Source organism: Phocoena phocoena, chromosome 19, assembly GCF_963924675.1.
Source record: "Phocoena phocoena chromosome 19, mPhoPho1.1, whole genome shotgun sequence".
Lineage (NCBI taxonomy): Eukaryota > Metazoa > Chordata > Mammalia > Artiodactyla > Phocoenidae > Phocoena > Phocoena phocoena.
The window spans coordinates 12,930,380-12,955,536 of NC_089237.1; the positions used below are offsets into that span (position 1 = coordinate 12,930,380).

At 51.3% G+C, this 25,157-nt stretch overlaps 2 protein-coding genes across 2 annotated transcripts in view; one reads left to right on the forward strand and one right to left on the reverse strand.

Annotated features, from left to right (window-relative positions):
- The window catches only part of TBCD (tubulin folding cofactor D), a 176,825-nt gene extending 172,342 nt beyond the window's left edge, over positions 1-4,483 (forward strand). The window contains exons 39-40 of the mRNA XM_065897953.1: positions 1,091-1,282; positions 4,299-4,483. Of these exons, the coding sequence (XP_065754025.1) occupies positions 1,091-1,282; positions 4,299-4,483 (377 nt within the window). The remainder of the gene's footprint in view (positions 1-1,090; positions 1,283-4,298) is intronic.
- Positions 4,484-9,051: 4,568 nt separating this feature from the next.
- B3GNTL1 (UDP-GlcNAc:betaGal beta-1,3-N-acetylglucosaminyltransferase like 1) overlaps positions 9,052-25,157 on the reverse strand; it is a 109,512-nt gene continuing 93,406 nt past the window's right edge. Inside the window, exons 10-13 of the mRNA XM_065897474.1 lie at positions 16,809-16,944; positions 16,653-16,721; positions 16,125-16,199; positions 9,052-9,158 (exon numbers count right to left, since the gene is read on the reverse strand). Coding sequence (XP_065753546.1) covers positions 9,078-9,158; positions 16,125-16,199; positions 16,653-16,721; positions 16,809-16,944 — 361 coding nt within the window. The 3' untranslated portion in view covers positions 9,052-9,077. The remainder of the gene's footprint in view (positions 9,159-16,124; positions 16,200-16,652; positions 16,722-16,808; positions 16,945-25,157) is intronic.

Consider the following 25,157-nt stretch of genomic DNA (forward strand, 5'->3'; position numbering starts at 1 on the left):
TTTTTGAATTACAGTTTTGTCTGGGTATACGCCCAGGAGTGGGATTGCTGGATCATATGGTAATTCTATTTTTAGTTTTCTGAGGAACCTCCACACTGTTTTCTATAGTGGCTGCACCAACTTACATTCCCACCAACAGTGTAAAAGGGTTCCCTTTTCTCCACACCCTCGCCAGCATTTGTTATCTGTAGACTTTTTAATGAAGGCCATTCTGACTGGTGTGAGGTGGTACCTCATTGTAGGTTTGATTCGCATTTCTCTAATAATTGGTGATGTTGAGCATTTTTTCATGTGCCTACTGGCCATCTGTATGTCTTCTTTGGAGAAATGTCTGTTAAGACTTTCTGCCCATTTTTTGATTGGGTTGTTTTTTTGTTGTTGAGTTGTATGAGCTGTTTGTATTTTGGAGATTAAGCCCTTGTCTGTTGCATCATTTACATATATTTTCTCCCAGTCCATAGGTTGTCTTTTCAGTTTTTTTTATGGTTTCCTTTGCTGCGCGAAAGCTTGTAAGTTTGATTAGGTACCATTTGTTTTTTTTTTTTTTTATTTGTTGCCTTGGGAGACTGACCTAAGAAAACATTGGTACAATTTATGTCAGAGAATGTTTTGCCTATCCTCTCTTCTAGGAGTTTTACGGTGTCGTGTCTTATGTTTAAGTCTTTAAACCATTTTGAGTTTATTTTTGTGTATGGTGTGAGGGTGTGTTCCAACTTCATTGATTTACCCAGGGCCCCTTCTTTGTGAGGCCTCCAAATGCAGCTCCAACAAGCTCCTTTCTTGAATTCCAGGGTCTAGAACATTCCAGGCCATGCTGCCTGCCTTGCTTTCCATGTCACGGCCCACGTAGGGCTTTCAGGACCCCAGGGAGGCGGCCCTGGCAGGGCCGTGGGACCGGAGCAGAGCTGAGGCCTCCACTCTCCTCTCCCACCTGCCCCCAACCTCACCCTGCAAGCCAGACCGTTGTGCCCATTGCCAGCTCCTCCCCGTGGGCTGAGCCTGGGGGCACCCCAAGCAATGGGGCAGTGTTTCTGCTGCTGCTCCCGCTTGCCCTGTCCCCCGCCCCGGCCAGCACGCTCTCTCCGGCCAGGCACGTCTCACGTGTGTCCTGTGGAGCACGGCACCCAGGACCAGTCCTCTGCCGAGCGCCCTGGCCTCTCTCACCCTCAGAGCCATGTCGGTTGCCCCCAGGACACCCATCCCACTTGGGACTTTGTCACCTCCAGGGCCGCCCAGGGCCGGCTGGTGTCTGCTGAAGTTGCCGTCCTCCACGGCAAGTGTGGTGTGTGCGTTGTAGCTGCCGTTTTCTGAGATCGAGGGCCACAAGCTGTTCTTGCAGGTTGTGGGAGGCTTGAGACTTTTTGTGTTTTGTGTGTTCTTGGCAGAGAATCAGAATTCAGTCTGTCGTCAGTCTGTGGGTCCTGCAGGAGCTGGAGTGGGTCGCAGCAAAACGGACTGTGGTCCTGGCGAGTGGGCGTGCCCTCCTCCTGTTCCCATCAGCTGTGTCCCTCTGGCCTTGGGTTTGAACCCTGGCTCTGGAGAGGCTGTTTCAGAGCTTCCTGTTGAGGAAGGACGTCTGGGCAGAAGTGCATGGCGGTTGTAGTGCGTGGTTCTAGGTCTCCACGCACCCAGGTGCCTGCCCTAACACCCCCCGACGTGAGCCTCAGGCTGCGGGGGTCACCGGTTCCCATTTCCGGTGGACTCACCTGGCAGAGGACTCACGGTGGGAAATGCTGACAAGCAGATTCCAAAGTGACGGATGCTCCCTGGCAACGTGTGTGCTTAGGGCCACTGTGGCAGCTCCAGGATGTAGGCCCCCTGGTTTCCCTGGTGATGGGAGTGTGACACCTTTTCTGAGATCTGAGCCATTCGGACATTGTCTTTCGTCACGTGTCAGATCTTTCATGTTCTCTCCGGGTTGTCCGTCTTTTTATACTTTGTCTTCAGGGACCTTGTTCTGGACGCACGTCCTGCCAATGTCCTCTTCTCCAGGGATGGCCTTCTTGTCCTTAGACCTAACGTGGTCCTGTTTGGGGTATCTTGATCTCCTCCAGGGTTGACATTCTCTGTTTTTTTCTAAAAGCTTTACTGTTTTACTTTTTACGTTTGGACTCACGATCTAGCTGACCCAGCTCCCTTCTCGCTACGTCGTGTCGTCAGGCCACACATGTGGCTCTACTCTTGGACTGTCTGTCCTCTGGGTCTCTCTGTCCATCCGTGAGCCACTGCAGCCTGTCCTACAGATACAGATGTAGGTCTCAGTCCTAGAGATGCAGGGTTTAGGTCTCACAGTGCCCAGTTGTCTCAATCCTGTGGTCCTTTTTTCTCCATGATTGTCTTCTCTTCCTGGCCATTGGGTTCCCACCGCACCTGTAGAATCAACTTGTCAGTTTGTGCTTCAGGAGTTTGGCCGAGGTTGCCTGCAGCCTGAAGGTCGATTTGGTGAGAAGTCATGTCTCTGCTCTGAGTCTTCTGACCATGAACATGGTGTGTCCATGCATGGACCCCCTCAGTGTTTTATGGTTTTTGGAGCAGAGATGTTGCACATCTTTCTGTAATTGTCCCACAGTTCTTGGATATTCTTTTTTTTTTTTCATTTTTGTTTCTCTTTGCCTTTCAGTTTGGGAAGTTTCTGTTGAGCTGTCTTCAAGTTCACTGATTGTTTCCTTGACCACATCTGGTCTTAGGACAAGCCCGTCCGAGGCATCCGTTTCAGTTACAGTGTTTGTGGTCTCCAGCGCTTCCACCGCTGCTTACATTGTCTGTCCCCGCGTGGTGCCACTTTGTCCACTAGGGTCCTTGGCGTATTAATCACAGCTGTTTCAAATTCCTGGTCTGATAGTTCCAACATCTCTGCCATTTCTGAGTCTGGTTCTTACATTTGCACTGTCTCCTCAGACTGCTTTTTCTTGCCTCTTGTTGTACTTTGTACTTTTCTGTTGAAGGCAGCCTTGTTGGGGGAACAGGAGCTAAGTAACCAGAGCACAGGGTGTTTGCTGCTGCAGCAGGTCCCAGGCAGAGCCCCTCCCAGTTCTTGTTCTCATCCTCAGGGAGACCACAGGAGGGGCTGAAGTCCCTTTGTCTCGTGTTAATAGAGCCACAGCGCAGTTTTTGATCAGTGTTTATGTAGTTTATCTTTTTTAATCATTTCACTTTCAATTTCTGTGTTCCTACATTTAAATGTGTTTCTTATGAACAGTAGATAGGCCTCATCTCTTTTTAATCCAGTTTAACTGTTTTTGGTAATTGGAGTGTTTTGTCCACTTACATTTAATGTGTGAGTTTGGATTTGCTGGGTTCGTTTGCCATCTTTCCCTTTTCTGTTTAACCCTGTTTGTTTCTTTGCTCCTTTCTTGTCTTTGTTTGGATTGGTTGATGACTTTTTTTGTTTTGCGGTACGTGGGCCTCTCACTGTTGTGGCCTCTCCCGTTGCGGAGCACAGGCTCCGGACGCACAGGCTCAGCGGCCATGGCTCACAGACCCAGCCGCTCCGCGGCATGTGGGATCTTCCTGGACCAGGGGACGAACCCGCGTCTGCTGCATCGGCAGGCGGACCCTCAGCCACTGTGCCACCAGGGAAGCCTGGTTAACGACATTTTTACCATTTCACTTCCCCTTCTGTTAACTTCCTGCAGTTTTCCTGCTGTTTGTTAGTGACTGCCCATCAGGACAGCATTCTTTCCCCACGTACGGCAGTCAGAACGGGCGGCACCGGGGGGAGGGCTCTGGCTGTGGTGCCCTTCCTTCCCAGGGCCCAGATGGTCATGGCCTGCCTTCCGTTCAGCCGCCTCTCTCTTCACTGTCCTTCAGTTCTTCACTGTGCTCTTAACTCTCTGTTCTCCTTGTGGCTAAGTTATTTCTGAGGTGATGTCTTTTTCCCCCTTTCCTCCCCCCCCGACCATGCTGTATAGTGCCTGCCTTGCCTGGCCCTTCTCTGGGGCCCCTACAGGACCGGGCTGAGGGCAGCTCTGGTCGGGCCCCCAGGTGACACTGTGGGTGACAGGGATGGCAGGCCCAGCGTCAACTCTCCCCTCTCCTTGTGTGACGGCCACACACAACACTGGCTTCCTAAGGAAACGTGCTTTCTACATTAGAAAAATGTCGCACAGATGGATGAAGTTGGGGGGACAGTATAGTCACCCTCCCCACCTGCTTGCTGCCCAGAGGTTGTGTTGGCCACGGGGCTCCTGGCACGTTCGGGGAAGTGGCACAGACGCAGTTTCCTGCAGGAAGCGTGACCCAGGGAGGGCTGGGGAGACGGCGCTGACCGGCCTGACCCTGTCACGTGTCCTCCACAGCCCAGTGTCCGCTGAGGCCAGTCCGGGAAGCTGAGTCCTTGCCTCTGCCTGCCTGGGAGGAGGAGCCCGGGCACGGTCGGCATGGAAGACCTGGACGGACGGCGGCGGTCTGGCTGGTGCGTGAGGGCCCTGGAGTTCGTCACCTGGAGGTGGCGTTTCCTTCCATGCATGCTGTGCCACAGTGACCTGGGCTGTTGGTGCATCTGTCCTATCTCTAACCTGTGTCTTACTTATAAAATCACGTGCTGAGCAGCTCTGTATCTGCCTGTGCCTGACACTGCTGCCGGCGGGGGAGCTGGAACCAGAGGGGGTTGTAGGCTCCTGCGCCGAGGCCCGCTGGGAGGGGTGGCCCCGGGGGGACAGGCCGGTTGCAGCCTCCCGTGTGCTGTCCTGTCGCCACGTCCACCACGGCCTTGTTGGGCTTGCTCGTAGCCGCTGACAAGCTCTGAGCGACTCACGTTACATGTCAGATGCTGCAGGGGCAGAGAAGGTGCCATGCCTCTGGGTGGGGGGTGGGTGCCGTTGAGCGCTGCCTCCGGGTCTCCTTTGCAGCGCGGGTGGGGGCTGTCTTCCCTCCTCACCCCATTCTAGTGCCCAGCGCGCGTGGCGGTCGCATGCACGTCACCTGCCCTCATGCAGTTTCATTCAGTCAGAAAGAGCCAACCTGTGTTCTCAGAATCCCACCAGGACCAGTTCAGCCACACAGGGGACTTGTGACAGCAGCTCAAACCCTCAACGGAAGCAGGGCATGGTCAGTGGCTTCATAGATCTGCTGACACGTGGCCTCCAGGAAGTGGTTCTCTGGTGATGGGAGAAGAACCACATTGTCTGAACCTTTTTTTTCATTTGTCCAGAATGGGGTACACGCTCAGGGTTTCTGAAGCAAAGACAGGCTGCTTTTGTCCACATGGGCTGGCACTCACGCTGGCCTGTTCAGGGGCCAGTGAGGCCGATGTGTGTAAAGGTTCCCCACTTGAGCACCTGCGTGGCCAGTCTCAGTGCTGAGGGGTCAGGCCGCCTCCTGCGGGAGCCTTTCTGTGGCAGGCTCCTGGTCCATCCCCACCCTTCCACCTGCTGCTTCATGGGTTGAGGTCTGGATGCAGGACAGATGTGGACGGGCAGGTAGAACATCTGAGGTGAAGTCGTCCAGCCACGGGCCCAGGACAGTGTTCCTGCACCTGGGCCACGGGACAGACCGCCCCTCCTGGGACGTGTGCGCCCACGGGTCCATGGCTGGAGGCCATGGTAGGTGTTGTTGGTACAATCCTGAGACGTGTTTTCCTGCTGCCTTTGCTAAGTGAGTTTCTCCTGCTCCAGTTGAGCCAGTGGACAGGCGGGGATCGCTGACCTTCCCTGAGAGTGGAAGCCCATGTTAGTCTTGTGTGAGGTTTTAACTTTAATTTCATTTAAGCCTTAAAACGTCTCCTCTTGAAAATAAGTAGAGAGTTTTCCATTTTCAATGGAAGAACAGCCAGAGGCCCCATAGCTGGTGGACGTTGTCACGTGGTGAGGGGTCCTGGATGGCCAGGCGGCCTCAGGCCACATGAGGCCACGCTGGTTGGAAGGCTCTCCTGCAGGGTGGCCACAGGAGGCCCCACTTGTATCCCTGTAGCAGGCGGGGTCCACAGAGCAGCACCGAGACCTTGGCTGAGAAAACCAAGCAAGGAGCTTTTGAGAAGGAATAAAATGAACTGTTTTTAGCGTAATTTTTTAAAAACAAACACCAAGATTCCAGAGACATGGTCTCTGAGACATGGAGACAGGCCAGTTTACCACATTGATGATACTGTGTCAGGAAGCAGTTCTCCTTCCGTTGCTGGTCTACCTTTGCAACCCGAGGAAAACCAACAAAGCCGGCCGGCAGTGTCCAGCTGCCCCTGCACACCTTCGGCCATGTCAGATCCTGCTGGTCAGCACCTGTTCTCATCAGGCGCCTGGTGGCTGGGAACCTCCTCCTTCATTTGGAGCCCATCTGGGTCCAGGTGACGGCTTTGTGGGGAGTCCCCCCTCATGACTGACGACGTGGCCAGAAGCAGACAACAGCAGAGGTGGACATCGTGGAAAGCAGTGGTCTGAAGCAATTCGGGGTGGGTGGACAGTGCTGGGCTGCCACCTGGTAGAGGGAGTGGTCAGGAGACACACACCCCCCCCCCGAAAGGGGCAGAGAAGTGCACCTGTGGCCCCAGTGGGAGTGAGGTGGGTGGGTCTGAAGAGCCGCAAGAAGCCTCGTGCCTGAGACAGGATATGTGAGGGCAGCGGTGTGGCCGTGAGCATATGGCCATGTCCCAGACACAGAGTGAACCATCCCAATGAGCAGGTCCCTGGCGTTCCCAGGATCCATGTCTGCTGAGCCCTGGAGGCTGGCTGGGAAGTGTGGATGTGATAGCATAAGGCCCAGGGCCAAATCTAGTAGCAGACCCCACATACAGCTGGGGCCCTAAATAGCTGTACCCTCAGCAGCAAGGAGAGTGAGAAGTAGGTCCCCACAGGAGCACATCTGTCTTGGTCTCTGCCTGGTGCTGGTGGAGAGGAATGTGATCACAATGGCCCCTGACCAGTGGTGCTGACAGACACTGGGCAGAGGAGGCAAACAAAACCCTCTCTGGAAGGATGCAGGCTGAGCCCTAAAGAGAAGAACATAAGCTCACATCCCCAAATTGCACAAAATGCACAAAGAAACAAGGCACCATTAGCAAGACCTTAATAAAATCAGACCCCAAAAGACAGAATATAAAATGAATTCAGTTTTGAAAAGGGTTAGAAATTATCAAGAGGAAATTAGGGGGAAAAAGGCTCAATGGGTGAATTAAACAACCATCTAGACAATGGCTGAAGAGAGAATTGGGGAACTGGAAGATCTGAAGGAGTTTTATCCAGAAAAACAACTGGAAAATATGAAAACAAAGTCAAGAGACACCAGAGAACCTGCCCTGTGTGTGGCTGGGGTCTCGGGAGACGGTGCCACATACTTGGTGATAGAAGCAAGATCCCAAACAGGACAAGCTCACGTCTGGACACGTTGCAGCGGAACTGCTGGGAGACTGGGTGGTCCGGGCAGCTGCCCCTCTTGGATGGCAACAGTGGACTTCACACTGGAATGAGATCCTCATCGAGCTGAGAGAAAACAATTCGCCTCGGCTGGACTGAAACTAGTACAGCTGTCATTCAGGGAAGAACAAAATAGGTTGTTACAGATAAAACAAACCTCCTTAATGCCACTGGTTTCCAATCTTGACACTGTTGACATTTGAGGTCGAATAATTCTTAATTGTGGGGACCGTCCTGTGTGTTGCAGAATGTTTAGCAACAACCTAGATGCCAGTAGCAAACCCCCTTCCCAGTCGTGATGACAGAAATATCTTCGGGCAGATTCTAGTGGATAAAGCGTAGGGATCATTTTCCTGCTGCCAGGTGAATGCAGGTGCAAGAGACAATGTTGGGCAGAGAAAACTATAAACAACGACCATGTAACAAAAAGAATAACGGCTAACATGTAGATTTTTAAAAGCACGTAGAATTTCTTTTTAATGGACAATAGTAGCATACAGTATAAAAATAAACGTGCATTTTTAGAAGGTCCTGTAGCCAGAACACTGATCCTCTTGCCTCTGACCAACACCTCGTGTGCTTTGGGAAGGATCTTCCGAGACTCTGCATGCAGAGACCCTGATGCTTTTAAATCACCAAGGCGGGGAATTCTGACTCAGACATGACTCCACAATGAGGCCACTCCTGATTGTTCAAGCCCCCTGACCCTACTCGGACCCAGGAGTTACTACCTTGTTCACATAAAGTTAGGGCAGGGCTCCCATCAGTGAGAATCATCACTCAACTCCAGCATTAATGGCACCAATGATTCAACACATCAATGATTTGTTCTTGGATCAAGGAGACAGGCCCCCGGGAGTAGCAGCCGTGCGTCACCTTTAGGGAAAAGCCATTGGCCTCCTGGGACCGAGAGACCAAATGCACAAAGGGACAACTCCAGACCGTGTCTCAACATAGAACTGTGTAGCCACTGGTCCCCAATGGCCAGGACGTGGTCACAACTGCCAGCTTCCCCAGTTCTAGCCATACATCCAACTTAGGACCAATCGGAGAAGGAGACTCACTCCCCTGACTGCTCATGCCCACGGCCCCCCGCCAGGCACAGCGGGGCCTCCCCCTCCACCTGCAGGTCTCTGCTGTGCTTGGTGAGGGGTCAGCTCCCCACCAGACAAGCTGTGAGCACGCAGCCCCTGTCCCCAGGGTGGGCCTTGTCTAGTTCCATGTCTCTCACACATGCGGCTCCCACATGGATGGAGCCAGCCACCCACCCAGACACGGACCAGACTTTCCACAGTGGCCAGAGCTGGGAATGAGGCAGGCGTTGGGGAGCCGTGCAGTGACTAGAACGAGTGACTAGAACGTCTGCCACAGACACGAGGGAGGCTCTCTGGGGAGGGTGCATTGTGCGGCCACGCCCTCTGCTCCATGTCTCCGTCTGTGGTATCTGTACACACGTGTGGACACGTGTCAGAGATACACGGTGGGGTGTGGACAACACCCCTCAGGCTCGTGCTCACGGCTGTGTGCTTTACCACACGTAAACCACACCCGATAAGAACACTAAGACGTGCCCTCCTGGTGAAGGGGATTTGAGGGGCATCTGGGTGCCACCCTCCACCGGGCACGTTCCCCACTGGGGGCCATGGGGCCATCCTTCCCTACTTGCTCTCGACCCTGGGCTGCGGCTGCTGGGGGCCTCGTACATACCTGGGAGCAGCTGCCATGGGTCTGTCAGCTGAAGTGAAGGAAATCCCGGCCCTCCTGCAGGTGCAGCGACCTCAGATTGTCTTCAAATGCGCCCCCTGTGAGGTCCTGGGGGAGGAGCGACAAGTCTGGCTCTATCCAGGCCTCCCCTGGCCTGCACTGGGGACCCTAAGAGCCTCCCTTGGGGGCCTGGGGTTTGGGGTTGCCTGTGGCCACCTGTTAGGTGGTCCACTATGAACTTCTGCTCCACTGCTAAAAGGAGAGGGTCCAGAAGGAGAAAAGTGCCGGAAGGGAACCTGTTGGCAGTTGGCCACAATGTCCCATAGGTCACCAGGGAGGCTGGGGGCAGGGGGTCCTCTGAGGTGCCTCCACCAGCCTGGCCTCGGCCCCTCCCCACAGGAGGCAGCTGGCCCCCAACAGGGACTCGGGGGAGGAGGTGAGGCTCTCATGGGCAGTCCCTTCCGCTCATTTCTTGGTCCAGGGCAGAGCCAGCTTCCCCTGTCCTGACTGATCCTGGGGTCTCCATGGTGGCCCCCTCGCCCCACCCCCATGGCCTCTGCAGGGCCACAGGTGGGAGGCAGCCCTGGGGACAGAAACTGTGACCTAACAGCCAGCTGCTGGCAGAGCCCCTCCCGCCTCCTGCTCCGTACCCACCCCCACGGCCGAGACAGGAGGCAGTCCCTGCCCACGTCTTCCCTGTACCCTTGTTGGTGCGGGACTTGGGGGTGGGTCCCCAAACTCTTCAGCTGGGCCCGTGCACTGGTGCTGCTTCGGCCGCCCTCCTGTGCGGGGCCACGGCGGGGTTTCGGGAAACATCTGCAGGCTCCTGTCCCTCGTCCCAGCACCACCTGCCAGGTCCCCTCCTGCCTCCATAACCAGCAAAGCGGGGGCCTCTCTGCCAGGATGTGGGAAGGGCTGTCTGACCACCACACTCCTTCCCGTTGGGTGTCATCCGTCTGTCCTTGGGCCCAACACAGGGAATCACCCTTGTCCTGGGCTGTTTCTGCTCCTCTTACTGCTGTTACCTGGGCTTTGCTAGAAGTATTTAAATGAAAACCATTCTACCTGGAAAACACCTGAAATTTCCACATTCTGTCCTCTACCTGCTGTCTGTTCTTAGCCTCCGTTTTCTCCTCCCATTATCTCTCTGCTTCCAAGTTTTCAAAGGAAATACACGTGGGTTCAGGGCCAGCTCAGCCACAGACCTGGGCTTGTAAAGGGGCCACCGGGAAGGTACTCATGTGTCCATGAGTGGACATACCCCCTTAAGAGAATTAAAAAGGTCAGACGTGAAACCAACAAGGACTAGAACCCAGAGGGTACAGAGGACTCTTCCGGTCAGGAGAAGACACACAATCCCACAGACAAGAAGCTGATCAGAAACATCAGGACACAGGAAATCCACACGCCTGACAGATGCGGGAAAGGTCTTGGCCTCAGCAGGGATCAGATGGAAATGAACCCCACCGTCCAGTCGTGAGGCCTAGAGGGACCCCTCCCTCCCTGCCTCTGGGCGTGTCCCCTGGCCTGGCCTGGGCGTTGTCTAGCGAAGCAGAAGACATGGCTACCCCACGACCCGTGAAGAGCATCAGGACCCTCCATGAGAAGCTCTGGTGTGATGCCCACGGCTGGGTCCCGAAGCGCCAACGGGAAGAGGAAAGCAGGCCTCAAGCATGACGTGGAGGAGACCGGACCCCCAGAAACACAGCCAACTCTGTCACATGGCCTGCAGACATGCACTCCACACCAAACGGATTAGCGGAGCAAGTACAGAATCGGGCGGCGCTGGGGGAGGGCATGTCGCCCATTAAACTGTGCAGCCGGTTCTGGAACAGAGGCTGCAGAGTTTTCTTAAAGGGCAGATGGTTAGCATTTACGGCTTTGTGGCCATACGTCCTCTGTGTTCTAGTAAAACTTTATTTACAGAAGCAGCTGGTGGGCCACACTTAGGCCATTTTCCGAAGGTGTTAAGAATTCACAATAAAGTTTATTCAAACAAGAAAAACGTGAGAAAAGTTCTAAAAAGAATAATGAAGGAAGACTATCCTTACTCAGTGGTGAACATCATAAAGCTATAGTCAGTAATGGTACGTGACAGATGCGTAGAAAAAGGCCAAGACTCCAGGAACAGCTCCAAATCCACATGCATACCCAACACACAAAGACGCCATTTCCTGAGGGTTTCTCACCAAATGATGTTAGGACCACTGAGGATCCAAACAGAAAGAAAAAAGTCTGGATCCCTATGATAATCTTTATAACAAAATAAATTCCAGTTGTACCAAAAATATAAGGAAAAAACAGGAGTCTGAGGACCAGACTTGGATAATGTTTTTTTAAATATCACAGTGAGAAATGATTGTCTTAGAATGAATAAACCCCCCAAAAGCCATAAAAGGAAAAATTAATTTGATTATATCCAAATAACAAACTTCTAAATGGCAGAAGATATAAATTCAGTTAAATGACACAGAAAAATCTGCAACATCACAGACAGTAGTTTGTTACTGTATAAAGAAAAATACTGAGAGACCAATAGAGAAATGGGCCAATGAAAAGGGTAAGGTACCAAAAGGGAAATAAAGATGAATACAAATACATGCAAAGATGCCCTCCTTACTCACAACGTGACATTGCCAACTGGAACCATAAACTTACTGTTTTTCACCTGTGGTTTGGTTTGCAAAGGTGGAAGGTTTGGTCACACCGCTGGAGAAGGGTCATGGTGGGGGCAGGGTGTGTGAACTGGCTCAGCCTCCAGGGGCAGAATGGCTGGTCTCACGACTGATGGTGGGCACATTCTTTGACCAGCACCTTTCAGACACTTATCCCATATGTGTAGCCACTTGAGCAAAATTATGCATATATAAAGATATCCACGGCAGCATTATTCCTAACGGTGAACAGTAAAACTGGCCTAAAGGTACATCGATAAGCAACTGGATAATAAATGTATGAAACACCCATATAATCGAGTGGGATGCAGATATTTTTTAAGTGAGGTACATGAATCCCTCAGAAGCTCCTGCAGCCAGCGATGAAGGTGTTCCTGCGAGCAGAACGGACCCTGGACCTGAGCCTCGGGAAACACGTTAAACCACAAGCCGGTTTCGTCAACAAACAATTGTAAGAAAGTGAGGGAGACAAAGGTCACACTGGGTCTGCATTCCAACAGGCAAGTATGAAAAGATAGAACACGTCTACAAGGCAGATTTCAACACTGATGGGATATCTGGAAATTTGGGGTGACATAGTGGTATTATGGTAGTTTTTTTAGCTTTTAATCTTTTCAGGAAACAATATTGAAGAAATGAGGCTAGAATTTGCCTCGCTCCCAGGTTGGGGGAGTTGGGGCTTGGGGCTGGCTTCTTTGCTTTGGCTGAAACGTGCTGGAAAGTTTCCTTCATAAAAAGATAACAGAGTTGGGTGGCACCAGCGGATTTATATGGAATTAACTCCAAGATATACTATTACGTGAAAAAGAAATAAGTATGTATAACATGCTGCTGTTTGTTAAAAAGAAAAATCACATACACCTTTGTGTTTCTACCTCTAGACCCTCTAAGGAAACAAAGTGGGTGACAGGGATGGGTTCCTTCCCACCCAAAGTCTGCTCTCTGGGAAGGGTTTGCATGGGTGTTCCCTTCGTGGCAACTTCGGGTCCCTGAGAAGTAGACCCTTAAGAGAGCCTATCTCTGAAAAGCTAGGTATCATTTGTGTAGAATTAAAACTTTCATTTTACAACGGCTCCTTGCAGCCCCATAATCATTCATCCAATTCCCCTGGCAACTTGAACATTGTTTGTCTTGGCCTCTCAGGAAACTGCTTTCAAACCAGGAAACCCAAAGCCAGGTGGGTCACTGCTTTCAAACCAGGAAACCCAAACCCAGATGGCCACGAGCCTGCCTCATTGCACCCACATCCCGTGGAACCCCCTTCCCTGGTATGTCACTTCTGTGATTAGGTCACACGTTAGTGTGACGTATGTCTTGCTACTGACCCTGCCCCTTGCTGGCTTTCACAGAATAAGCTGCCATGGTTGGTGGGCCTGCAGAGCAAACAGCCGGCAAAGCACTGAGGCCCTCGGCCAACACCCTGGAGATCTGACTCCTGCCAACGACCATGAGAGCTTGGAAGCAGGTCTGCCCCAGGCGAGCCTCTTGATGAGACATCATCACCGGCAGACACCACCACGCTCACCTGAAGCTGAAAGCCACCTGTGGGGCCTGGACTTATGACCCACAGAAACGTGAGGAAGTAAACGTGCTGTTTGAGGCTAAGTTTGTAGTTATGTAGTGACGGTTAAATAATGCAGGTTCAAGCTGGCAAGCAGTCAAACAGAAGAAAACCTCAAGGTGACACGTTGGGACTGGAGCCACCCGGCTGCCTGGCCCTGGGACACTCAGTGTACAGCCACCTGCAAAAGCACAAAGCTGGCCCCTACCTGACCCCACACACAAACAGCAACTCAAAATGGGTCCAAGACCTACATGAAGGAGCTGAAACCATAAAACCCTTAAGAAAAAAGCACAGGGGTAAATCTTCATGACTCTAGATTGGGTGGTGGTTTCTTAGCCATGACACCCAAAACAAATCAAATTACAAATAGATAAAATGGACTTTGTCAAAGTTAAGCACTTTTTGTGCATCAAAGGACACCATCAAGAGAATGAAAAGACAGCCCACAGGATGGGAGAAAGTATTTGCCAATGCATCCAGTTGGGGACTTGAGTCTAGAAATATAGAGAACTCTGAGGACTCAACAAAAGGACAAACAGCCCGATTAGAAAATGGGTGAAGGACCTGAACAGACACCTCTCCACAGGAGGCAGACAAGTGGCTAATAGATGCTCCACGTCCTCCGTTGTCAGGGAGACGCAAACGGAAACCGCCGTGAGAGCCACTCATCCACCAGGATGGCCGTGACGAACAAACACGTCACAAGGTGGGCAAGGATACGAGAAACTGGAACCTTTGGGCAGCGGGGGGTGGGGGGGCATAAGTCACCCTAAGACCCGTGATTCCACCCCAGCTCTGTGTCCAAGAGAACTGAAAACACGTCCACATGGAAATCTGACCTGAATTTTCACACGGCCTCATTCAAGCTGACAAAGCCTGTTGTGCCATGAGATTCTGTTCTGGTCCAAGTGTTCAGCTCACCTGTGGCCGTGCAAAGTCGCCACCAACTGAGCAGAGGAAACCACACCTCTACTGCCTCACAGTTTCTGTGGGGCTGGAGCTCAGGGCTGGGCCTGGCCATGCAGGGACCAGCTGGGACCCTGAGGCCACTCCTGGCGCCAGGCTCCTGGGGTCAGCCTGTTCTCACGCCCGTTTTCCCGACAGCTGGGTGACTTCTCCAAAGTGGCAACTCAAGCGAGGGGCAGAATCAGGACATCCAGCCTGTTCTCCGGTCCTGCATGGGACCCCACCTGACCAACACGCTACAACGCCCGCTGTCCCCCGTGTCTGAGCTCGGGCCCCATGGGAGCACAGCCTCAGGGAGGTGACGTTCCCCATCAGGATGCACTGGCCTGGTGGGGCCCCTGTGGAAGCGCCTGGGCCACACGGCAAACCGCAATTAGAAGCTGTGAGTAACACCAGTCAGTGCAGAAGGGGGTCTGGGATCTTAAAAACAGCCACCAACAAAGGGCTCTCCCCTTCTCTGGCACCCTCCACATACACGTGGAGCAGGCCACCTTTGCTATGAAAGTGTGTAGGGGCTGCAGGCTCCCTGAGCCCAAGGCTTGATGAGAGTCTGCACTTGATGTGGGGTGAGAGGCATGTTCTGCTTGGTTCCCCACTGCTATTGGCGAACGCTGGCAAATGAACATGCACCTGCTTCCCTTCCGCTAAAGCCACTGCCTCCAGGAAGGCCTCTGGCCTGGCACCCTGTTTACCAAGGTTTCAACCTCAGAGGCTGGAAACTGCTGGAAGCAGCGGCCTGTGTCCCCAACTATGCGTCATCCCACGTCCCCAGTGGCACAGCACAGGGACCTGCTCACCCATCCACTACTGTCCCCTCTTGACCCTTCGGGGCAGCCCCGCCCCACATGAGCCAACCTGGGCCCTGTAGTCCTGGTGGATTAAGGACACTTTATACTTGCATTTGTGATAATCTTTCTGACCACGGGGAGGAATTTCCAAAACAGGAGGACACTAAAAGTGTTCATCACAAGAGAAAAATTGATAAATGTACTGTGTTAAAAATAAGCTTTTCACGGGACTTCCCTGGTGGTCCAGCGGGTAAGACTCCACTCTCCCAATGCAGGGGGCCTGGTCGGGGAACTAGATCCCACAGGCATGCCGCACCTAAGAGACCCCACATGCCACAACCAAGACCCGGCACTGCATGCATGCGTGCATAAATAAATAAATAAATTAAGTTTTTCTGGGAAGAACCTGTGAAAAGACAAGTCACAACTGGGAGAAAACATCTGCTAAACACTAGTCGACCAAGGGCCAGCACCACTCAATGCAGAGCTCCCAGAAACCAAGGAGAAGAGATGGACAGGCCAGCAGGGCGGGGGTGAGGGCTCCAAAATCAGGAGAACGTCCCCATCACCAGAGCCCACCAGCAGGCTTCGTGGTGGAAACTTGTACACTAGGAAACGGGACCCACTCAGGGAAGGAGGGAGTTCAAGCACACGGGCCTCTCTGCAGGACCCCAGCGTTGGGCCCAGAGCCAAGAAATGAGCACCTGTCCTGCGTGGCCGCAAATGGGAGAAAAGGCAAGGGGTTGATGGAGAAAACCGCTGGGACGGCAGTCACTTGGCAGGGATCGGGGGATGCAGGGCCGGCGCAGGTGCTTCTGGGCGGCCTTGTCCCCTGCAGCTCTCATGGGAAATGCAACCTGCCTCATGGGGCACCATCGCCGCCACCTCCCCTGACACCCCAGGCCTGGCTGGAGGTGGCCCTGTTGTCTCCTGTCCCCACCCCCATGTGGATCACTCTCCTGGCCCCCCAGAGCGGCAGTCATCACCTCCCGTCCTAGCCCGCAGCTTCCTGGTGGACACAACATACCACCTCCTGACCCTGGGGCTGTCCCAGCCACACATGCCCCAGCCTGACACTCACCAGCTTCACGCAGATGACAAAGGGTGGCTGTGCGGCTCGGAAGTGCAGGACCGGGACCCGGGGCTTGGGCCTTTCCTGAGAGGAGAGAAGGGCCACAGGCTGCTCCACCTTGCTCCCCAGTCCCCCACCTCTGCCCTGCTCAAAGCTCGATGCCCTCAGACAGGCGCCCGGGCCACAGCCAGACCCAGGGCTGGACCTGGTCTCCAGCACCTCCACCCAGCCACCTATGGCTGCCACAGGACTAACCTGAGGTGGGCAGCGGACAGACCCAAGCCTGCAAGGAGCACCTTCCAGTAGGGACAGGGGCAGATGGGGGCAGGCACGGGTGCCCTCTGGGGTCCTGGAGACCCCAGGAGCCTGAGGGCTGCATCTGCCAGGCCTGGCAGCTGTCCGGGCCCAGATGGCCTTTCCCAAGGAGGAAGGTTCTGGGCAGTGTCTACTCAAAAGGCCCAGGACGGCGCCCCAGAGTGCAGTGTGGGCGGCTGACCACATGCATGACCATGGGGGCTCGGTGGGGAGGGGGCGCACCTGAGAGTCCTCGTAGCAGTAGAAGCCCTTCTTGATCTTGTTCTCGTCCACGTCACAGAAGGCGACCACCTGGGGAGGACCCAGGACGCCAGCCTCAGGGGCAGTGGGGGCAGTGCTGCTGGATGGGGGAGGGGTGGGACAAGGGGTGGGCCCCACCTTGCATCGTGACCCTGCCGTCAGGCTGCGGTAGAGCCGGCGGCCCTGCCGGCCCGCATTCCAGATGGTGAAGGTTGCCCAGTGGGGCAGGGCCCACTCTTCCAGGAAGCGGACGCGGTGGGTCCAGATGGTGGTCCTGTGGGGCATGGGGGTTTGGGGGTCGTGACCCAGGAGGGCAGGGCCTCCAAGCGCCCCAGGCCTTCCTCCCCCCACCCCTGAGCCTGCCCACAAGTCCCCCTGGTTTGGGGCCCCTGGGGCAGCACTGCAGCTGTTGGCTGAGTGACTGAACCAAGGAGGCCAGGACCAGAAGGTTGCACCCCTCACCCACCCTCACAGCCGGTGCACATGGATCCTCGGACGTGCTGAGCTCATGTCCACACACTCAAGAAGCATGCGGGACACCAGGCACAGAGCTTGGGGAGCCCAAGGAAAACCCAGCCACGCTGACGTCTGGCACCTACGACCATGGTAAACATGACCTGGACGTGACTCCCCACCTCAAGCGGCCACATGGAAGGGGCCACAGTGTCCTGTGGAAGCTGTGCAGATGGTGGGGTCACCTTCCCCAGGTGGGACCCCCTCCCTTGGCCCCTTGCCACATGCAGACCTGAGGTCCAGGCCGGCCCTTGGGGTCTGCAGCTGCCCGAGTCCCAGTGCCCGGAGACAACAGCATGTCAGCTGTCTCCAGGTTACAGTGGTTGGACACAGGGACAGGACCCAAGGCGCAGGTGAGAAAACATCACTTAAGAATCGGGAAGGTTAAGGGGGAGCTTCTGCAGGCACACAGTGGACCAAACTTGACCCTGGTCTTCCTTTCCAGAGAAACCTCTGATGTAAGGAAGGGTGGCACACCCTTGTATAAAATCACAGTTTACACCTGGAAGTGCCCTCCATGGACCCTCTCACAGAGCCCCAAGACCTACTGTTCTAGGCCAGGTGCAGACCTGCTGCAGCTCCCCCACGTTCTACAGTGTGGGTTCAGTTCCTTCCTGGTGTCTGGCCCGGGGCTCTGTGTGGCAAATGTTGAACCCGTGGTTCAGCAGCCACTGCCCTGCTGCCTTCTCCATGGCAACCAGCTTTGAGGGTCCCACAAGGTATCTCAGGGGAGCAGCTCCTCCAGGTGAGAGTGTGGGGTCCACGGACACAATACAGTGATGCCCACTCTAATGCAACTGGGCACCAGTGTCCGCCTGCCCAGGGGTGGGCTCTGAATGCTGGGCTGCTCCTGTGGTTGGTCCACCCACCTCCCACTTGAAATGTCTCAATTGGGGTTGTGCTGAGCAGCCATAATTTCAGTGGTCAGGGAGTACTGGGGCTTGCGAAGGTGAATAAGGTGAATAACTCCCCAGTCTGGGCCATTCAGCACAAGCTAGACACACTCCAGCCCAAATAAGACACCATCAGGTGCAGCACTCAACACGCAGCTTTGGCAGCATCCAAGGAACAAAGGACAATTCTGAGAACAAAACAACTGAACTTCCTGCAAATGAGCTCTGACAAACCCATGAGACGCTGACAGTGAGGAAGAGATGGGGCAGGCCCCGGGTCCCCGCCAGCAGCGGGACCTGCGCCACGCTCCAGGCCCTGCCTGGGACCCCAGGGGGTGCGCCTACCACCACAGGGGCAGCAGGAGATAAGGGACCACAGACATCTGGGCAGGTCTCGCCCTCTGCTCCACGGTTACCTCTCTGGCTCCTACTTTTTAAATTATTTTTGTTGGCAAAAGGTCTGGCTGCTTCTATGACTTAATTGCTTCTCTCCTTAACCAGTCAACTCTCTTCAATTTCATGAACAATTCAATGAAACTGCCCAAAAAAATGCCCAACGGTTTTGGGGACACTTACAAGGAAATGAAATGGCCCAACGAGGACTCCACTTAATGCTCAGGGACCAGGACAGTGTGGGGCCCGCACCAGCGTGACCACCAGACGCAGGGGTGACGGGCCGGGTCTGAGCAGTGCAGGGTGCCTCACCTGGAGACGGCGCCTGTGGGAGGGACAGAGCTGACCCCCACCTCCCACCGCCCGTGGGGTGGATCTGGAGGGACTGTGGGTCCTGGGGGTACAGCCCCTGCCTTGTGCCCTCCCTGTGCCTCCGGAGTCTGGTCTCTGGTCTGAGGACACAACTCAGAAACTGCCACCAATACCTCCGTGTTGTGGACAGTGAGACCCGTTATGGACAGTGAGACCCTTCCTGCCGCCGCTGTCCTGCAGGTCCCCTTCTCCACCGTGCTGCTCAGTTATTTATTCGGGAGAACAGCCCAGGTGTGTCCTTCCTGCCACTCTTACCCCTGCGAGGAGGCTCCACTGAGGGCTGGGTGTGTGGGAGCTGCTCACAGGTTTCCTCAGACCCACAGGTCGGCATTTCCAAAACCTTCTGGAAAGCAGGGCAGTGTCAGGGATGCACACTGCACCAGGGGGCAGCAGGCCGGAGGTGGGGGCGGGGAGCAGTGGCGTGTGTGGACCCTCAGCAGCAGGATGGCAGGAAGGTCCACGCGGTGACGAAGACAGAGGAGCAACGTCACCACACGGAGCTCGGCCCTGAGGGTGAGCAGCATAGCGACTTCGGGAGAATGAGGCAGAACGCTGCCACCGACACCACATTTTTAAAGAGGGAAAGCACACTGTTTAGAGGACATCACGTGTGGTCGAAGTATAAAGAAATGGATCTTATGGCAAATAAACATCCCACTCAGGACACCACGAAATGGAACCTGGGAGATGCAGGAGGTTTGGGGAAATGGGTAACTTTTTGTTTTAAAGATGATTCCTTATGCCTCTGGCTGTCGGAAGTATTTCATAGTGAAAATTGTTAAATGATATAAATGCTGATCATTCTCAATTTAAAAGGTAAAGGCCACGATTCAGGGAGCCTCTCAAACAGAGGGCTCTTTAAGAGAGAGTTTGAAGGAATTCAATTATTGACAAGCCTGAGGGTGTAATTAGCGCTCCTTGCTCTGTGAGGTTTTGCTGCTCAAAGACTTTAATCCAACACAGAAACTAACATGAGATCACCTCTTTTACGTTGTGGGTGGCAAAGCCTCACACTGCAAAAAGAGGGAAAAAAAAGTCTCAACATAAAAGAATTATCGCATGAAAACAGAATGAAGGTGTGTGTAGCACAAGCCGTCTGTCTGGCTGCCTGGCCCCCCAGATACATGAGCGCCCGCCACACCATGGGTGGGGAGCAGGGCACCACCAGGGTCATCACAGACATGCCTTCACGTTGCCTTGCTTCACAGGAGTTCAAGGTGAGGACACATGTATGTGAACCTTCAGGAACAATGGAAGAGATCCTAGTTGTCCGGGCACTTCTCAGCTCTGCACAGGATCCCAGGCGTCCGGGCACTTCTCAGCTCTGCACAGGATCCCAGGTGTCCTGGCACTTCTCAGCTCTGCAGAGGATCCCAGGTGTCCAGGCACTTCTCAGCTCTGCAGAGGATCCCAGGTGTCCCGGCATTTCTGAGCTCTACAGAAGATTCGTGCCCAGAAAACCATCTTTGTACTTTATTCACCCAGTTTCCAACTCCGTTTATGGATTGTGGGAAAGTGGTTACTTCCTTGAAGAAACACTTGCCAGAAATTTTAAAAATTTTAATGAAATTCACATAGAGTAAGAGCAAGGATCTTAAGTGTGCATACAAGTCAGACGGTTATGACAAACATGCATAGCCGTGTAACCAACACACCTGTCAAGAGGTGGGACACTTCTACCACCCCAGAAAGCTCTCTTGTATCTCCTTTCCCCTGAGAATACCACAGTCTCGTTTCTATCACTGTGGACTAGTTCTGCCTGTTGGAGAACTCTGTACAAGTGGAAGCCACAGTATGCATGCTTTGGTATCTGATTTCTTTGACTGACCATGTATCTTTTGGACATTAATCCCCGTTCTTGCAGGTATCAGTCGTTTGCTTTCTTCTAGTCCTGAGGAGTGTTCCGTTACAGCCGTGTTTATCCACCACCTGCTGATGGGCATCTGGGTTGTTCCCAGTCTTGGCTACTAATAGAGAAATGTTGAGCAATCTATTAATTTCTCTTGGAGAAACACCTAGGCATGGAATTGCTGGGGCACAGGGCAGGTATCAATTAAATTAATACAATAAGGTCCGACAGTTTTCCGAAGAGGACGTACTGTGCTTACACTGCTGAGAACAATGTACGCGTGTCCTCAGCATGATCTGGAATTGCAGACGTTAATTTTAACCCTTCTCGTGGGTGTGCAGAGTTCAATTTGCATTCTCTGATAATGATGAAACCTTTTAAATTGACCTTATATATTACTTCTTTGTGAAGTGTCATGTCTGTTCAACTATTTTGCCTACTTTTATTAGATTTTATTTTTGGGTGATAGGGGTTCTTAATATCTCCCCCATACTAACCCTCTGTGAGATATATAGATTATGAATATTTTCTCCCAGTCTGTGGTTTGTCTATTCTTTTTCCTAATGGTGTCTTTTTTTAAAATTAATTAATTATTGGCTGTTGGGTCTTCGTTTCTGTGTGAGGGCTTTCTCTAGTTGCGGCAAGTGGAGGCCACTCTTCATCGCAGTGCGTGGGCCTCTCGCTGTCGCAGCCTCTCTTGTTGCGGAGCACAAGCTCCAGACGCGCAGGCTCAGTAGTTGTGGCTCACGGGCCTAGTTGCTCCGTGGCACGTGGGATCTTCCCAGACCAGGGCTCAAACCCATGTCCCCTGCATTGGCAGGCCGACTCTCAACCACTGCGCCACCAGGGAAGCCCCTAATGGTGTCTTTTTATGAGCAAAAGTTTTTAATTTTGATGAAGTCCAATTTATCAATTTTATAGCACTAAAGAGGGACTTCCCTGGTGGTCCAGTGGTTAAGAATCTGCCTTCCAATGCAGGGGACGCGGGTTCAATCCCTGGTCGGGGAACTAAGATTCCACATGCTGGGGCAACTAAGCCCCCGGGCCTCAACTACTGAGTTTGTGCACCTCAACTAGAGAGAAGCCCGCATGCCGCAACGAAGAGCCTATGTGCTGCAACTAAGACCCTATACAGCCCGCCCCCCCCCCCCAAAAAAAGGGCTAAAGATTCTGGTGTCCTCTCTAATAAATTTTTTCCTGTCCCCAAGTTGTGAAGATATTCCCTGATGTTTTCTTCTAGAAGCTTTATATTTTACCTGCTTCTATATTTATATCTAAGTCATCTAGAATTAATTTTTCTATAGGGCATGAGATTTTTTTTTCCATATGGATATCCATTTGCTTCATTTGTTAAAAATAATTTTCTTTTTTCCATTGAATGCATTTGGAGACTGTTTAAAATCAATTGTGAGTCTATTTCTGGACTCTGCTCTGTTTCATTGATGTATATGTCTATCTTTATTCTATTAATACATTTTCTTGATTGCTATAGCTTCAGAGTGAGTCTTAAAATCAGGCACAATAAGTCCTCAAATTTTGTACTTTTCAAGATTGTTTAGGACACTCTGGGCCCTTTGATTTTCATGCGAATTTTAAAATCAGATTATCAATTTCTACAAAGAAGCCACCTGGGACTTTTACTGGGATTGCTTTGAATTTACAGATCAATCTGGAGAGAACTGATGTTAACAATACAGAGTCTTCCAATCCATGAATGTGGTGTATCTCTCCATCGATTTTATAGGTTTTCTTTAATTTCCCTCAGCCTTTTTTGGAATAGGTTTTAGCAGATATAGACATACCTTACTAAACTTACTCAAAAGTATTTTATTATTGACGCCATTGTACATTTTTTAAACTGCATTTTTCAGTTGTTCATTGCAATTCTATAAACTTGTATTCTGGAAATTTGCTAAGTTACTGGTTTTGATTTCCTGTGAAACACAATCATGCCACCTACAAATGATGCTAGTTTTACTTCCACTTTTTTTTTTTTTAATGTTGAGCCTTCTTTTAATTTATTTTTGGCTGTGTTGGCTCTTTGTTTCTGTGCGAGGGTTTTCTCTAGTTGTGGCAAGCGGGGGCCACTCTTCATCACGGTGCGCGGGCCTCTCACTGTCGCGGCCTCTCTTGTTGCGTAGCACAGGCTCCAGACGCACAGGCTCAGTAGTTGTGGCTCACGGGCCCAGCTGCTCCGCGGCATGTGGGATCTTCCCAGACCAGGGCTCGAACCCGTGTCCCCTGCATTGGCAGGCAGATTCTCAACCACTGAGCCACCAGGGAAACCCACTTCCACTTTCTAATACTTATATTTTTTATTTTTCCTGTCTCATTGCACTGACCTCCATTACAACGTGGAATAGAAGTAGTGAGAGGAGTGATCAGATCGCTTCCTCCTGATCTTAGAAGGGAAAGCTTTCAGTCTTTAATGATTAAGTATGAGATTAGTTATAGGTTTGAGTAGATGCTATCAGACTGAGAAAGTTTCCCTCTATTTCTAGTTTGCTGAGTTTTTAAAAAAATCATGAATGGGTATTGAATTTTGCCCAATGCTTTTTCTGCATCTATTGCTGTATTAAATCATACTAATTGATTTCTGAATGTTAAACCAGACTTGTATTCATGATGTATTATCCTTTCATATATATTTCTGAATTTGACTTGGTAATATTTTGTGAATGATTTTTGCAACTATTTTCATAAGGGATATTTGTCTGTAATTTTATTTTCTTGTAATATTCTTGTAGCATTTTTTACTTCAGAGTCATGCTAGTCTCACGGAGTGTGAAGCTCCTCCCTCCCAACACCCAACAGACCTTTCTCCTCTTCTATTTCCTGAAAGAATTTATGTTAGATTGGTATTATTTCTTCCTTACATTTTTGATAGAATATATCAGTAAAGCCATCTGGCTTGGCTTTTCTTTATGAAAAGCTTTTAAATTACTAATTAATTTTTAATTATTATTTATACCTTTTTTTTTTTTGGCCATGTGCAGGGCATGCAAGATATATTAGTTCCCCAGCCAGGGATTGAACCTAAACCCCCTGCAGCGAAAGCACGGAGTCCCAACCACTATATCGCCAAGGAATTCTCTATTATTTATACTTTAAATACCTACTGGATCTGTAATGATGTCCCCTCTTTAATTCCCAGTATATTGGTAACCTGTGTTTTCTTTTAAAAATCAATCTTGATAGAGGCTTGTCAATTGTACTGATTTTATTTCAAGCCAATTCTTGGTTTTGCTGATGTTTTTTCTACTGACTGTCCATTTTCAATTTTACCTTCTTCATTCCTTTCCTTCTATTTACTTTGAGTTTACTTTGCTATTACTTTTGAAACCTTTAAAGGTGGAGACTTAGATAATTGCTTAGTTTCTTCTTTTATAATATAAACTTTTAAAGCTATAAAAATTTATTATAAACTCCGCTTTAGCTAAATTCCACAAATTTTGACATACTGTTTTGTCATCAAGTTAAATTTTTTCCCTAATATCCTTTGTGATTTTTTCCCTTGGTTGCTTAATTTCCAAATATTTTGTATATTCAAGATGTCTTAGGGCTTCCCTGGTCGTGCAGTGATTAAGAATCTGCCTGCCAAGGCAGGGGACACAGGTTTAAGCCCTGGTCCGGGAAGATCCCCCATGCCACGAAGCAACTAAGCCCATGTGCCACAACTACTGAGCCTGCCCTCTAGAGCCTGCGAGGCACAACTACCAAAGCCCATGCACCTAGAGCCCGTGCTCCACAACAAGAGAAGCCACTGCAACGAGAAGCCTGTGCACCACAACGAAGAGTAGCTCCCGCTTGCCGCAACTAGAGAAAGCCCGCACACAGCCACAGACCTAACGCAGCCAAAAAAAGAAAAGAAGATGTCCTAATGATTTCTAATTTATAAAACATAACCCGTATGCTTTCAATCATTTGAAATTTATTCAGATTTGTTTCTTGGTCCAAAGTAATGTCTATCTTGTACTTTAAAAGAATGCGTATTCTGCAGTTGACTCTGGTGTTCCTTAAATGTCTACTGTCATGTCGGTTCATAGTGTTGTTCAAACCTTCTGATCCTCACAGACTTCCCCACCCCCCAACTTCTATCAATTATTGAGATAGGAGTATTAAAATCTCCAACTCCAATCTCAGTTTTTGCCTCATGTATTTTGAAACTCTGGGATTAGGGATATACACATTTAGGATTGTTATGTCCCCCTAGAAAATGACCTTTATTTACCCCATGTGTGCAAATCACACTTGCATTGAGTCAAGTTCATGACAACAAACTCCCAATGATGCTCCACTAAATCTACTGTATGAAAATTCAGACTTAACAGAAGAGAAATCAAGCTCTTTTGCTTAAAGCTGGAAAACAAAGAAGCTAAGTTTTAGTGTTGAATAGCACATGTGCAAAAGTTCAAGGATCTCCCAAGTCAATATGGACTCTGGGGGCTTCCCTGGTGGTGCAGTGGT